The sequence below is a fragment of the Papio anubis genome, chromosome 18 (assembly GCF_008728515.1).
Source record: "Papio anubis isolate 15944 chromosome 18, Panubis1.0, whole genome shotgun sequence".
In the NCBI taxonomy this organism is placed as follows: Eukaryota; Metazoa; Chordata; class Mammalia; order Primates; family Cercopithecidae; genus Papio; species Papio anubis.
In genome coordinates, this window is record NC_044993.1 from 45,776,027 (window position 1) to 45,791,946 (window position 15,920).

At 52.2% G+C, this 15,920-nt stretch overlaps 2 protein-coding genes across 4 annotated transcripts; one reads left to right on the plus strand and one right to left on the minus strand.

The window, feature by feature from the left end:
- Window positions 1-50: 50 nt before the first annotated feature.
- On the plus strand, window positions 51-4,577 carry CCDC189 (coiled-coil domain containing 189). Its single transcript, XM_021931883.2, has 9 exons — window positions 51-571; window positions 889-920; window positions 1,465-1,530; window positions 1,685-1,854; window positions 2,741-2,811; window positions 3,009-3,125; window positions 3,220-3,289; window positions 3,366-3,455; window positions 4,346-4,577. Exons 1-9 carry the CDS (start codon window positions 365-367, stop codon window positions 4,522-4,524), a joined length of 1,002 nt encoding a protein of 333 aa, XP_021787575.2. The 5' UTR covers window positions 51-364; the 3' UTR covers window positions 4,525-4,577.
- Window positions 4,578-4,636: 59 nt separating this feature from the next.
- Window positions 4,637-14,207, minus strand: PHKG2 (phosphorylase kinase catalytic subunit gamma 2). 3 transcript variants are annotated; one of them, XM_003916772.3, is made up of 10 exons: window positions 14,095-14,207; window positions 13,594-13,706; window positions 11,508-11,683; window positions 11,175-11,229; window positions 9,002-9,067; window positions 8,742-8,905; window positions 5,720-5,810; window positions 5,472-5,625; window positions 5,277-5,402; window positions 4,637-5,188 (listed from the first exon to the last, which is right to left on the minus strand). In XM_003916772.3, the coding sequence occupies exons 2-10, from the start codon at window positions 13,686-13,688 to the stop codon at window positions 4,895-4,897; spliced, it is 1,221 nt and encodes a 406-aa protein (XP_003916821.2). In that variant the 5' UTR covers window positions 13,689-13,706; window positions 14,095-14,207; the 3' UTR covers window positions 4,637-4,894. The 3 variants fall into 3 exon arrangements, with proteins under 3 accessions (XP_003916821.2, XP_009194546.2, XP_009194547.2); XM_009196282.4 differs by having other exon boundaries at window positions 14,023-14,142; XM_009196283.4 differs by lacking the exon at window positions 14,095-14,207 and adding an exon at window positions 11,825-11,985.
- Between the last annotated feature and the right edge of the window lie 1,713 nt (window positions 14,208-15,920).

The window sequence follows — 15,920 nt, forward strand, 5'->3', positions numbered from 1 at the left end:
AACTGACACCAAGCTCCCACTTCCCGGCCTTGAGGACAGCGCCGGCCCTCGTATTAACAACTTGGAAAAGAGGGTGCTCAGGTGGGCACTCGCAACTTCTTACGTATCTGCGCGTTCTCTTCGCACCCACTGGCGTGAGCTTGCGGTTCCCGCCTTCCTTCCTTCATAAGCCCCCTTGGCAACCGTCGCCGTTGAGACGGAGGGAGACGCCCCCACGGATTCGCTCCGCCGCGCCTCTCGGCGCGCAGATTGGCCGGAGCAAGGCGAGCGGGCCCGGCCTTGGTAGCCGCAGACCGAGCGCTGGCTGTCCTGGAACCGAGGCGGCGGGAGCCCGGGGCGCGCCGCGGCACGGAAGAGCGGCGAGATGCTCAACCGCAAGACCAGCCACTTTTTGGGAATGAAGGTGCAGTCGGAGCTTGAACATCTCTCCGAGCTGCGGCGGGAAGCGGGGAAGGATCGCATCTCAGTGCGTGGGTCGGCCGCGCGGACGCGAGCGAGTGTGCGGACCCAGTCGACGGCGGCGGCGGCGGCGGCGAAAGCGGATGAAGACCCCGGAGCCAACTTGTTCCCGGTGAGGGCGGGACAGTCTGGTCCGCTCGTGAATATTTATAAACGGGCTCCCCCGCAGGCACCAATCGTCATTATGCTTACTAACGTTCGGGACGTCTCCCGCGCTGCTTGGGCGAGGAGAGGCAGGGGTGTGTGACCCTGGTGGTTATTGTGCTCGCATAGAGCACCTAGGGCCTCCTGAAGCCCGCCCTCGCCCGCGCCTCTCCTTCTTAGTCGTTGAGATGAGATGGCAAGTTACAGCGAGTTCTGGGGCCCGCTGCAGATTCGCGACGGCCAGGACACCACAGCTGCCTTCCCCAATTCGCTTTCTTTCCGCAGCCGCCGCTGCCCCGACCCCGGATCTGCATGTGGTGAGTGTGAAGAGACTTGGGGAAGAGTTACACTGAATATTTGCGTTCTTCCTTTATTGCCTCCCCAACAGTCCTGTCTGTGGCCAGGGCATCCCCATTTTTACAGATGAGGAGACTGAGGCCCAGAGATGCAATTACTCCAGGTGACTGGAAGCCAGCTTTCCAGCATCCCCAATCCAAAGAGGAGACAGTGTGAGAAAAAAAGAGCCAAAGACAGGATGTAAAGGGAGTCTCATGACTGCTATGGAGTATTGTACAGAGGGGGACACTGAGGGCCACAGGGGGATTTGACCAAGGTCATACAAGGTAGTGGCAGAGCAGAAAAAAAGAATTCAAGTTTCCTAACCCTAGGCTTTAGAAATGGAGAGGCTCATAAGAGTTCATTTAGGCCCAGAGAGCTAACGATTTGCATAGTTAAACAGCAAGTTGGCAAAAGAGCCCAGCTTCACACCAGTGGCCCAACTCCCAGTCCCACGCACTAGCTGTCACAGCCCTGTCATGATAGATAATGGCCACCAATACTCTTTTTCTTTTCCTATAACAGGAAGTACCTGGACATCCATTCCATGCACCAGCTGGAGAAGACTACCAGTGCTGAGGAGATGAGGCAGTAGGGACTGAGTGGGGGCGCGGGAAGAGCTCTTGGCAAAGGTCGAGGGGTCAGGTTGGGAAGACATGAGGAATGGCTGACTCCAAAGCATGTGGTGGGTTTAGGGTGATGAAAGGAGGCTCCAGTTGTCACTCACTACTCTCTCCCTCCCAAGGGTGTTGGCTGAGCTGCTGGAGCTAGGGTGTCCTGAGCAGAGCCTGCGGGACGCCATCACCCTGGACCTCTTCTGCCACGCGCTCATCTTCTGCCGCCAGCAGGGCTTCTCACTGGAGCAGACTTCAGCAGCTTGTGCCCTGCTCCAGGATCTTCACAAGGCTTGTATTGGTGAGAGGGGGCAGCTACCAGGTTTGAGCCCCAGGGAGAAGAGGAACTGGGGCTGGCACAAGTGACGATGGGAAGCAGAAGCAGGGGATTTCTGCCTGGAATATGTCATTATTAACAGCATTATCACACATAAGCCATCACCTTTCCAATCCACTGCTTCCTTATCTAGAAATTAAGGATAGAGGCCAGGCATGGTGGCTCACGCCTGTAATCCCAGCACTTTGGGAGGCTGAGGCAGGCAGATCACAAGGTCAGGAGTTCGAGACCATCCTGCCTAATACAGTGAAACCCTGTCTCTACTAAAAATACAAAAAAAAAAAAAAAATTAGCCAGGCGTGGAGGCGGGCACCTGTAGTCCCACCTACTCAGGAGGCTGAGGCAGGAGAATGGCATGAACCCGGGAGGTGGAGCTTGTAGTGAGCCCAGATCGCGCCACTGCACTCTAGCCTGGGCGACAGAGCGTGACTCTATCTCAAAAAAAAAAAAAAAAAAAAAAAAGAGAAATTAATGGTACAGCACATTTTACAGGACTGTTCTGAGAAATAATATATGCAAATATATGCATAGTGCACAATAAAACCTGCTTTAGAATATTTAATAGCTCATGCTTCAGAATGTTTAATAGCTGAAATGAGCTATTTCTTGGTTTATTGTGTCACTTCTCCTAGAATATAAGCTTCGTAAGAACAGGACCTTGTCTGTCTTGAGTGCCTAAAACAGTGGGCATATAGTGGGTATTCCATATTTGTTACATGAGTTAAGGAAACAAGCCAGGGCTGAAACCCAGATCTGCCTCTGAAGCTCATGGTCATAAAGAGCTATTGAGTGAAGTGAATGAATGGATACCAGAGAGGGCCTCACTGCCGCATCTTGCTTTCCCTACCAGCAACCCCCTTGGGCAACGTGGAGGAGTGCTACCACTACTTCACCAGCGTTCTTTTTTGCCATGGAGTCAGGGTCAGTTCCCCTGGAACATTCTGGAACCTTTACCCATCCCCAGACAAGGTCTAGCCCAGTTTCTCTCACATTCATCACCCTTATCTTCCTGTGAAGACCCCAGTGGGCTCCCCTTGCTCCTAGATTGCTAGGCTTTTGGAGGCAAAGCCAGGGCTCCAGGAGGTAGTCAGGGTTCTAATTCCCAGTCACCACCACAGCGGCCTCCTTTCAGCATCGACCTCTTCAAAGAGGAACAACTGCTGGCCCTGGAAGACTACGTGGTCAACACTTACTTCCGCCACTTCAAACTCTATAAATACGTCTTCACACCCCAGGTAGGGGGTGGTGGACCATGAGGAGCCATCCTCAACTCCACATCCCCTCAGCGCAGGTGCCCTCTTTTCAGCCTCCCTCTTCTTTGCTTCTCAGGTGCGGCTGGATCTGTCTTTGACTTACATGGGGCTACAGCCACCCAAACTGTGGCCAGAGAGTGAGACGGGTAAGGGAGAGTGCCAGGGCAGGGCTGGACTGGGCCAGGCCTGGGGCCACAGTCTCTTCCTGCTTCTGGTTTGCAGAGAAAGAAGCAAGCAAGGAGGTGGAGGAGCAGGCAGTTACGCCGCAGGAAGAGGAACTAGAGACAGTAGCCCCGCCAGAGCCGGAGCCAAGTGAGGATCTGGAGGGGGCAGGCTGCCCTGTCCCTCTGAGTGGGTGTAGAATGAAGGGTTTGGATCACATCAGGACTTCAGACTTTTTGTTTTTAGTTATAGAGTCCTTTCTCTAACTGATCCCTTATGCAGAAGTCCAAGATGACAGATAAAAGCATAGCTGTAGGCCCGGTGCGGCGGCTTATGCCTGTAATCCCAACACAATCTGAGGTGGGTGGATTGCCTGAGCTCAGGAGTTTGCGACCAGCCTGGGCAACACTGTGAAACCCCGTATCTACTAAAATACAAAAAAAACAGTCAGGCGTGGTGGTGCGCTCCTGTAGTCCCAGCTACTTGGGAGGCTGAGGCAGGAGAATTGCATGAACCTAGGAGGCGGAGATTGCAGTGAGCCGAGATCTCACCGCTGCACTCCAGCCTGGGCCACAGAGCGAGACTCTGTCTCAAAACAAAAAAATGCACAGCTGAGGTGGCTCCAGAGAAATGATCATTAGAAAGCCAATGACAGTAACAGCCAGCACATACTTGGCAATAGGTGTGCAGTGCATGCCCTGCTCTAAGCATTTTATATAAATTAACTCATTTAATCCTCCCTCAATCCTATGTGCTAGGTACCACTATTCACATTTCACACAAGGAAACTGAGGCATGGATAGGTTAAATAACCTGCCTAAGGTCACACAGCTATTGAGTAGGGATCAGAATTTGAATCTGCAAAGTCCAGCATAGCCACCCTACCCAACTACCTTTCATACAAGGGCTGGCTGACATTTCCTAAAGGGAAACAACATTGCCACCTGTATATCCCCCAGGGGAAATTTGGGGGCTGTGTTTGCCCAGCTAGGGACCATCCCCATTGCCAGACAGCATCTCTCCTCACCCTGCCCCTTCAGGCCACGTCCACATCCTCCGAGCCTACATCAAGACCCAAATGAACAAGGAGCTGGAGGAGCTCCAGCGGCTGGTGGAAGAGCAGCTCAAGGCCAGCGAGGAAAGGCTCAGCAGCAAGTTGACTGCACTAGAGCGGCCCTTCCAGCTACCTCCGGGTAAAGGCAAGAGCAAGACCAAGTGACCCCCAGCATTTTCCCCAATAAAGGTCTGGGCCAGAATGGCCCCATCCCTGCACCCTGGTATCTTCTGGGCTTTCCTGCCCAAGCCAGACAGCAGACACAGGACACCCGCTCTCCCTGGTGTGTAGTGGGTTTTATTTCATATGCAGCGCAGGCAGCACTGACTGGGCCAGGCGTGGCGTTCAGAGTGGCTCCCTTCCACCCCAGCTCTGATCTCAGAGCCCTGGCTGGTGGGAAGACAGGTACCAGGCTGGTCTTTAAGAGGGTAGCAGGATCAGTGGTAGGCCTGAGGCTAGAGCCCAGAGGAGCTGGAATGATCAAAGCCCTTCTTCTGGAGAGTTCTGCTTCCTGAGAATCCCTGGGGTTGAGGTCCTAGCCCAGTACCAGCACGGCCTCATCCTCAGTTATAGCAGCAGAGTCTCCCTCCTCTTCAGGGCCCATGATGGGAAAAGGCCCAGGGGGCCGGTGCTGAAAGAGAGCTGCCCGGTTCTGCTGCTCCCCTTTCTTCACCCAGTGCCCATAGAGCCGGAAGGCACAGTTGTCGATGAGGCGCCGCACTGACCGCAGCGCATAAGGGTCCCTCAACAGTGCGTTCTTAGTCAGTGGCCGTACACGATGGGTGCTTAGGGCCACTCGTCCAGCAGCCAGCACTGTCCACACTGCCACCTAGGAAGGGGGGCAGGGTGAGCTCTAGTGCAGGGGAAAGATCACGGGACAGAGGAATGGGCCCAGACCCTGACACTCTCAGGCTTACCCGGAACCGCTGGCGGGGGTTGAGGTTCCAGGATTGGCTGCCTTCACAACGCTCAAAGAAGGGGTGCTGTAGGGCCTGCTCAGCTGTCAGGCGTGCTTCAGGATCCACCTGCAGCAGCCTGGAAATCTAGGAAAGACCCAGAGCATGAGGGGCAGCTCTTGGGCCTCCCCTACTGTCCTCTCAGCCCCAGCTCACCAAGTCTTTGACAGTGCTGGAACGGTCGTCCCACTCAGGGGAACTGAACTGGTACTGGCCCTCCATGATCATGCGTAACATCAGGATCTGCCGCCGGTGCCAGAAGGGTGGCGAGCCAGCCAGGAGTGTGAACAAGATCACCCCACAGGCCCAGCTGGGAAAGAGACTGGAGTCAGGCGGGACTGGGTGACAGGCAGACCCGGCAAAGGACAGCAAGCACAGGAGGGAGAGGGAGACCAGGAACTCACAGGTCGACCTCCTTGCCGTAGCCTGGGTGGGTTTCATCCATGGAGCATTTAAGGATCTCTGGCGCTAGATACCCTGGGGTCCCACACAACTCTGGGGAGAGAGGACCAAGATTGAGGGGATGCCACCAGCCCCTCCAGGGCCCCTAGCACTGGATCTCTGCTGAAGCCTCCTCAACACCACCAGGACTACCAGTGTTCCCATCCTCCTCCTGCCTGCCTTCTGCCAAGTCTCCGCTGAGGCACTATCCCTGCTCAACAGTTCAGATACCCATCATGGCTCCTGGTGGTCTTCCTAGGAAAACCTGGGTTTTGGATTGATTTCAAGGTCCTTGTTCCACCATATCATTTGCCTCCTCCAACCCTACCTACCCACTATCCAAGTCAACCTATCTACTCCTCACAACTTGTTACCTTAGTTTTATATATATCATAAAGCATATGGAAAGATTATGTATTTTTACATACATCACAATACATATGTAAAAAAAATTTTCTGCATTCCTATCTGCCCAAACCTTTCTCCTCCTATAACCTCCAACCATCACTCAACCCAAGGGGAACAAGCGGAGATATGGAATTTCTTTTGTTTCTTTTTTTTTTTTGGAGATGGAGTCTTGCCCTGTCGCCTAGTCTGGTGTACAATGGCATGATCTCAGCTCAATGCAACCTCCGCCTCCCAAGTTCAAGCGATTCTCCTGTCTCAGTCTCCTAAGTAGCTGGGATTACAGGTGCGTGCCACCACACCTGGCTAATTTTTTGTCTTTTTAGTAGAGACGGGGTTTCACCATGTTGGCCAGACTGGTCTTGAACTCTTGACCTCGTGATCCACCCGCCTCGGGCTCTCAAAGTGTTGGGATTACAGGTGTGAGCCACTGCACCCTGTGAGCTATGGGATTTCTTAAAGCACATAGTGGTTAAGTCCCTTGTTTAAAACCCTTCCCTGATTCCACATCATGACACATGATCAAATCTACAGTTCTAAAGCCCAGAGCCCTCCAAAACTTTATGCAAGTCTGTATTTTTATATTTATTTATTTTTAAAGACAGGGTCACTATGTCACACAGGCTGGAGTGTGGTGGCACTATCACAGCTCATTGCAGCCTTGGGCTCCTAGGCTCAAGTGATCCTCCTCCTTCAGTCTCCCAAGTAGCTGAGGTGACAGATGCGTGCCACCATGCTTGGCTCAAGTTTGTATTTTTAGTTTTTTTCCACCACTCGGGCACCAATTCTTCCAGTAATTTCTGAACTGTGTTCCATGGCACACTTCCAGGAGATTTTAACAGCCCCGAATTGAAACTGACTTTCTTGGGAAATTCATTCCTATACCAAGTATTTATTGAATGCCAGTGGCATTGATTTGCCAAGTGGCAAATGAGATGTGTCCTTAGCGAGCTCACTGTCTACCTGAAGGCAAGCGGGAAGTAACAATAGAGTAAGAGGTGTTGTAAATGAAGAAGATAGGAGAACAAAAAGCAAAGGGACCTAAGCTGCCCTGGAGGTGTAAAGTGAAACTTGAATTACCCAAGCCAAGAAGAGGATGCAGTGGGCAGAGGCAAAGATGATTCCAGAAAGGGGAAAAGTACATGTGGAAGCCCAAAGGGTTTTAAAGCACAACATCCACCAGACATGTAAGTCCACAGGTTAAGAGTATGAAATTTGGGCTCAAGCCTGTAATCCCAGCACTTTGGGAGGCTGAGGCGGGCGGATCACAAGGTCAGGAGATCAAGACCATCCTGGCTAACACCGTGAAACCCCGTCTCTACTAAAAAAATACAAAAAACTAGCTGGGCGTGGTGGTGGGCGCCTGTAGTCCCAGCTACTTGGGAGGCTGAGGCAGGAGAATGGCGTGAACCCGGGGGGCGGAGCTTGCAGTGAGCCGAGATTGCGCCACTGCACTCCAGCCTGGGGCACAGAGCAAGACTCCGTCTCAAAAAAAAAAAAAAAAAAAAGGAGTATGAAATTTGAAGTCAGACTGTCCAAGTTCAGTCCTGGCATTAGGACCCTGGAGAAGTCATCTCACCTCTTTGAGCCCTTCTGTAAAAACAGAGACACAAATACTATCTGTCACACAGGGCTGTGGAGAGGATTTAGGGGAATAAGCCATATAAAGATTGGTGCCGGCCAGGCACAGTGCTCATGCCTGTAATCCCAGCACTTTGGGAGGCCAGGGCGGGAGGATCACTTGAGGTCAGGAGTTCGAGACCAGCCTGGCCAACATTGTGAAACTCCATTTCTACTAAAAATACAAAAATGAGCCGGGCATGGTGGTGGGCACCTGTAATCCCAACTACTCGGGAGGCTGAGGCAGAATAGCTTGAACCCAGGAGGTGGAGATTGCGGTGAGCGAAGATCATGCCGCTGCACCCCAGCCTGGGTGACAGAGCAAGACTCTGTCTCAAAAAAGAAAAAAAAAGACTGATACCTGCCTCATAGGTGAATGCCCAGTAAACGGTAGCTTTTCATAAGTCTAGTGCAAAGCCATTGAGGGAGAGAGTCAGTGGCAGACTAAAGGCTCTGAAGAATCCCACAGGTGAATTTTATTTGAAGTTTCCCATTTGCAGTAGAAATATTACTGTCCCGACAAATGTATTCACATCAGGTGAACCTGAGGCCTAGGGCCCAGGTGGGAAGTGCAGTCTGGACACATCACATCAGGCTCCCGTGGTCCTGCACTCCAGACCCCAAACATGTGGCTGAGCATGACTCTGCCCTGCTCCCTTTTTTACCTCTTCTGTGGGGCTCAGGCTGAATTGGGGTTCCTTCCTCCGGGCTCCCCTGGCATGGCCCTCTGCCCACCATGCACCACTGTCTGTCAGCCCACTTGTCTGTCTCCATTCTCCCCAGGTCAGAATGCCCACTCTGAGGTAAACACAGGTTTTGCGCCCACAGGGTAATTGGCAAGTACCCAATGACTTCTCCCTTTTTCTTGGCACCAGGGACTTGGTACTCAGACCCAGCCAACCAATCTCATCAGGCCTAGGTCTCCCCTCCCAAGCCTATAAGGGCACTAGATCCCCTCACCTCGAAGCTTCTCGCCAGGTTCCAAGTGGCAGGAGAACCCGAAATCTGAAAGTCGGATCTGCATATTGTCATCTAGGAGAATATTCTCGGGCTTCAGATCTCGATGCACAATGTTGTTGGCATGGAGAAAGCTCACTGCTTCCAGCAGAGACCGCATGATGGACCTGAGGGAAGGGAAGGCGGGTGCAGTCTCCTCCTTGGCTCCTTCCTGCCCTGTCCCACCCCCTGCTCACCCCTGGGGCTGCAGGCTCAACCCTTACCTGGTTTCCTTTTCTGAGAGGGCTACCTTCTCTGTGAGATAGTCAAACAGCTCTCCCTTCCGCATCCTAAGGGAAGGAGGGGCATAGGAGGCAGCTGCACCCCACATTGGGGGTTGAGAAAACAGACCAGTGCTCATACAAGATATCATGGAAGAGGCCACTAAAGACAGATTCCTCTGCGGACAAACCAAAGGGTCTAGAGACACAGCACTCCAACAAGGCAGTTTGGCCTGGTGTGTTGGCAGCTGAAATACCTGCATTATGCCATGATGGCAATTATAGCAAAAATAAGAGACTTCTTGTGGCAATATAATTTATAGGAGTTTCTTGTTGTTTGAGAATAACTATGCCTGAAAAAGGCCTCTCAAAGTGAATCTATAAAGAAAATGGACCAAAATTTCAGTTTTTTTGTGGCACAAAGGTTGAATAGGACCTGATTTTGAAATTTTGTCTTTAAAAGCTGAGGTTATGATTATGTGTCAATTAAAAATAATACTTTCAAAATTGAGTTATACTTGCAACTCTGCATCAGTCCTCAAAGTAACTTATCAGGTACTGTTTTGGGGAGTGTAGTCACTCTGCACAGCTGGAGGATGGCATAATAGACATCCTTACGTCCCCTCTGACTTTTGCAGAGGGCTATTTCTGTAAAAATATGGAAGCCTTCATGAATTTTTTCCAAGGGCCTCTCTTAAATCTTTGGAATTCAAATCATTCTCTTTTGAAATACCTTTGCAATTGGTTTACATTATACCATGTAACATCTGACATTCAGATTCTGACCAGAAAAAGAACAGATGGGCAGAGACAGACACCAGAGTAGTTAGTGTGTTAAACAGCACGAGAGGCTGATGAGCAAGGATCTATTTTCTTTTTCTTTTTTTTGAGACGGAGTCTTGCTCTGTCGCCCAGGCTGGAGTGCAGTGGCGCGATCTCTGCTCACTGCAAGCTCCGCGTCCCAGGTTCGCGCCATTCTCCTGCCTCAGCCTCCCGAGTAGCTAGGACTACAGGTGCCTGCTACCACTCTCAGCTAATGTTTTTTTGTATTTTTAGTAGAGATGGGGTTTCACTGTGTTAGCCAGGATGGTCTCGATCTCCTGACCTTGTGATCCGCCCGCCTCGGCCTCCCAAAGTGCTGGGATTACAGGTGTGAGCCACCGCGCCCAGCTGCAAGGATCTATTTTCTAAGTGGTCAGTCCACTGCTGAACACTTTTTTTTTTTTTGGAGATAAGAGTCTCGCTCTGTCACCCAGGCTGGAGTGCAATGGCACGATCTCGGCTCACTGCAACCTCCACCTCCCGGGTTCAAGTGATTCTCCTGCTTCAGCCTCCCAGTTAGCTGGGATTACAGGCACCCACCACCACGCCTGGCTAATTTTTTGTATTTTAGTAGAGAGGGGGTTTCATCATGTTGGCCAGGATGGTCTCGATCTCTTGACCTCATGATCTGCCCACCTCGGCCTCCCAAAGTGCTGGGATTACAGGCGTGAGCCACTGCACCTGGCCACAATCTGTTCAGGCCGGGCGCGGTGGCTCACACCTGAAATCCCAGCACTTTGGGAGGCCGAGGTGGGCGGATCATGAGGTCAGGAGATAGAGACCATTCTGGCTAACATGGTGAAACCCCGTCTCTACTAAAAAAATACAAAAATGAGCCGGGCATGGTGGCAGGCGCCTATAGTCCCAGTTACTCGGGAGGCTGACACAGGAGAATCGCAATAGCATGATCTCGGCTCACTGCAGCCTCTGCTTCTCGGGTTCAAGCGATTCTCCTGCCTCAGCCTCCCGAGTAGATGGGCTTACAGGCGTGCACCACCACACCTGGCTAATTTTTGTATTTTTAGTAGAGACGGGGTTTCACCATGTTGGCCAGGCTGGTCTTGAACTCCTGACCTCAGGTGATCCACCCGCCTCAGCCTCCCAAAATGCTAGGATTACAGGCATGAGCCACCAAGCCTGGCTGGTCACTATTACTTTTAAAGAATTTGCCTTAATGATGGCACCGAGGGAGAAGGCCAGAGCCATGGGCTAGCAGGCAGGCCCAGGTGATAGAGAGCCCCAGCTGGAGCAGGAAGGTGTAAGCAGGGTGGGTCCAGCCCACTGAGCAGCAAATGCTGGGCCATACATGGAGGTGGGGAGGAGGCTTCTCAGATGGTGGCAGGGAGATACTCACAGGTCAAACACCAGGAACATGAAGCTAGAAGACTCGTAGGAATCGATGAGGGTGACTAGGGAGAGAGGAAGAGAGGCAGAGAGACAGAGATGGAAAGGAGTGGATACACATTGATGGGGCTTGGTCACCCTGGGACAGCAGCGGGCTGTTACTGGGAAGAAAGGAGAACCAGAGGAGGCAGTGGGGGCCCAACGGATGGCCACTCTTTAGTGGAATGAAGCCAGGAGGAAGGGAGGAGAGGCATGGAGGCAATGTTGGGGGAAGTGGGCTGTGGGCAGGGTCAGCAAGAGGTGGGGGGTCGTCTGCTAACAGGAGCAAGGAAGACAGCCTCACTGATGTGGGGGTGGCCGGCGACCTGGCGAAGGATGTGTGTTTCTCGCCGTGTGGCTTCCCGCACCTCCTCCAGCTGCTCAGGACTCAGTCGCTCAGCTGTCACTTCCATAATCTTCACGGCAAACTCGTGGCCAGTAGCTCGATGAACACAACGGCGGACCACAGAGCTCACTCCTCTGCAAGAGCCAGAAAATAGCACAAGTCAGGGCATCTGTGCTCACATTTCTGCACAGGCTGGGGCTTCAGCATCCTCATGCCCGCTGTGCCAGACCATGAAGACCCATCTGGATCACAGGGCAACAAGCTTAGGAGCTCACCCTGGCTTCACAGCAGCCTCAGGAACCTGGGTACCCAGCAAGGCACAACACAAAGCTCACAGGGAAGGCAGGTAGGGCCTGGGTTCAAATCCAGGCTCTGCCACTTCCTCCATGGGAAAGCCTAGGCAAGTCCTTCCCACACTGAGCCTCAGCACCTGCTCCTTGAAGGAAGGGGGAAGAAAGATTTAAGTCTCCCTCCATATTCCACTTGCACTTCCCTGATTACCCCATCCAAATCCCAAAGTTCCCTCAAGTGTAGGAAACTCCAAATAAATATGAAGCCATTGACTAGAAGACCAAAGCTGAAAATCAGACCTTAGAGTAGACCCCAGATTTGCTACTAATTAACCTAAGTGGTCCCCTGACATAAGGTCCTTGGGCTTCAGCTCCTGCAACTGTGAAATGTGGCCAACAGCATCCTGAAGGGATGTTGAAGGGCATTCATGAGGCACACACAAAGTCCTAGATAAGGATTTCCTTGCTCAAGCTATCACCAACTCCATATGACCCTACACATTCCTGAGACTAAGGAGCAAATCCCTCCAGGATCAGGCCTCAAATTCCATTTCTTATGCTGGTTCCCTCGCTGCCCTTCACAGAGCCTTACTACTATGCTCTGTGGGGCCTCCTGGCCTCACATAACTCACTTGGGAATTCGGTCACCCACATCTAGTTAAATCAAGGGATGTAAACTATTGATCCATAGGTCAAACACAGCCCTCCGATGTGGTACGTTTTGGCCAGTGCAATTTTTTTTTTTTTTTTTTAACAAATCTGAATTCACACATCATAGGTGGGACATGAATCCTCCACCTTACACAACACTTCCTACTCTGTTACTCTTGGCCACGTCATGGTTTTAATTTCCCGCGCAACCACTAAGGGCATCTGAGTTTGCAGCCATATTTTAATTATGACCCAGCTTTAACGAGCCTCTTTGAGAATCTGATGAAAGTTGTAGACATCTACCACACGCATACATTTTTATGATTTTAAAGACCCCCCTGAACTCCTACTCATACCTCAAGACCCAGCCCAAAGGTGACTCCTGGGAAACTGTGTTTTTCTGGAATCCCATAACACTTGATACAGACCTCTACCTATCTAGCCTGATGCCTTTTTAACGTTCACTTCAGGTGGAGTACCTCAAGGGCATAGGTATCTTTTCTACCCTCCCCGTGTTGAGCTTTGTGTCTGGCACAGTAGGTGCGTCAACCATCGGTGTGTGTTGAAGGCATAAATGAATGAATCCGTGAAACATATGGGGTTGACCCACGGTAACAGTCTAGTCACCAGGTGTTCTCCACTTACCACTGATTCTTCCCATTTAGAACTATTCAGTCATCCGGGCGCGGTGGCTCACACCTGTAATCCTAGCACTTTGGGAGGCTGAGGCTGGCAGATCACGAGTTCAGGAGTTCAAGACCAGCCTGGCCAATATGGTGAAACCTCCGCCTCTACTAAAAATACAAATTAGCCGGTGTGGTGCCGCACGCCTGTAATAGCAGCTACTAGGGAGGCTGAAGCAGGAGAATCACTTGAAGCCGGGAGGCAGAGGTTGCAGTGAGCCGAGATCTCGCCACTGCACTCCGGCCTCGGCCACAGAGCGACACTCCGTTTCAAAAAAAAAAGAACTATCCAGTCCTCTCCTGAAAACCTTGACACACACACACACACACACACACCCCTACCTCTCCAGCCCTCAAACGGAAGCGGGACTGCTGGGGCCCGACCTCTCTGGACCTCCGTTTCCCTGGCCGCGGTCTCACCTGCCGATGACGTCCTTAGGGTCGTACTTCTGGTAAAACTCCTTGGCGGCGGCCCAGTCGGGCAGCTCATCCTCCGGCCCCACGTCCAGCGTCATCCTGAAGGAGGCGGGGGCCTGCGCGGAGGAGGACGGCAGTGAGGGCAGGGAAGCCCACAGGCTCTGAGACGATCCGCATCGCGGCTCCCGGGGGCGCAGCCCTTGCGGCTGGGGCGCCGGGGGCGGGGGGGGGGGGGGGGGGGGGGTAGGGGAAGGACCCGGACTGGGGAGACCCCGCAGAAGAGCCTGGGGGCGGGAGGATGGCAGGGCAGGAAAGGGAGTGGGGAGAGGTGCCCAGGAAGCTGGGGGAAGGGGCGCAAGGGCAGGCGGCTGTTGCCGCGCAGGCGCATTCGGGCGGGCGCAGGAAGGGGACGGGGGTCTAGCGCAGGCTCACCCGCTGGGGCAGGCAGAGGAGCCAGGGTTGACGCGACCTGCGCTGTCGCCGGGTTCGCCTGCAGTCACTCACCTTAACCTCGGGCAGCAGGCGACGACCCAAGGCTCCGCCTCCATCCTGCCCGCCAATGGCCAGCGCCGCCCGAAGACTGAGGCTCAGAAGCTCTTCCGATTGGAAACCGGCCGCCCAATAGGGGCTGGTGCGGGCGTCGGAGCTCGGCGTGACCTAAGGACGCGACGCGACGCGACGCCGGGGCGCGGCTTCAGACACGGCCAATCACCGAGTGGCATCTACGGGCCAGCGGAGGGCGGAGCTTGTTGTCAAGTGGGCTTGGAGGCCTGGAATGGGACCCGGAAATTGGGTTTACTGGGAAACGTGATCGTTGGGTGGCGGGGAAGCAGGACCTTCCCGCGCCTCTAGTTCCCAGACTTGAGCAGGGGAATTCCCTCGGTCTTCTCCAAGCATCCCTAACTGCATTCAGCATTTTCTCTTTTTTTAGACAGGGTCTCGCTCTGTAGCCCACGCTGAGGCTGCAGTGTAGTGGCGCGATCATAGCTCACTGCAACCTTGAACTTCGGGGCTCAAGCGATCCTCCCGCCTCGGCCTCCCAAAATGCTAGGATTACAGGCTTGAGCCACAACGCCCAGCAAGCTCTTTTCAATATTAGCCTTGCCCAAAGCGCCTGTCTTGAGTACACTCCAGCCCTTAAAACATTTGGACACACGCAGCTTGGACCCCCAGCTTGGCCTCTTAGTTCGGACTTAGAAGGCCAGAAGCAGCCTTCTCTTTCTGTGGCCGCTTCAATCCCTCCTGAATACATCCAAAGCCCTAGCGTTTACTATCTGGGATTGTTTATACACTTTCTCCATCTTCCACCCTCTCCCAAAAGCCTTGTATCACACTGTTCTAAACCCACAAGGTTCTTCTGCCAGGAGCTTTTGCCACCAGTCGCTTCTGCCAGGAGCGACTCAGTGCATAGCTCAGACCTGGCATTCACTAACAAATTTTTATGACCATCTAAGACCTAGGGACTAGACTGAGACAATGAAACACACACACACCCCTACCTTGTGGAGGTTATGTTCCAGCAAAGAGGAAAAGAATGAACTTATCTTCCAACAGCTATCTTAGAAATGACACTTTGGGATTACAATTATATGAGGGAAGAAAAATGAATTCAGGTAACTTTTTATAGAGTACTTTGACTCTATATCATCAATCTAAAGGCAAAATTGCAAAGAAATCTTTAACTTTACTTAGATTTGTTGTTTGGTAATATAATGGAATGATTATTCTGAAGCTGAGTAATCAACATATTGACGTGACTGGAAGCCAAGGTTCTTACTGTGGGAATCTGGAATCTGGAAGGGGAAAGTGGAGAAAGAACCCTATGATTGACTAGAATTTTTCAAACGATTTTAAAAATATTTAAAATAGATAACATTAATTATTTACTGGCTCTCAACTCTGCTTTCAGAATGCCCCAAGCAGTAACATCACAGTAGAACGCCTAGTGTCTAGATGCTGATTTCTCAACAACAGTCCCCGATAAAAGGAACCAAGGCTGTTCAGGAGAAATGGCCAATTTCTAGGCTTCAGCAGGGAAAGTACAAGGTGAGTCTGGAGCGATTGGTGCTAGAAATTACTAAAGAGGGGGCTTATCACAAGGACACAGGAACCAGATTGAAGAGGTTTCCCTTAAGTCAGTATCAGGGATAAAAATAATGAGGAGTATGAGGGAGCTTGCTGATGTGCTGCAAATGTTATATTCCTATAGGTGGTGAGTGAGTGACTACACAGGTTTATTTATGTTAAAACATTCATCGGCTGGGCACGGTAGCTCACCCCTGTAATCCCAGCACTTTGGGAGGCCGAGGTGGGCGGATCACGAGGTCAGG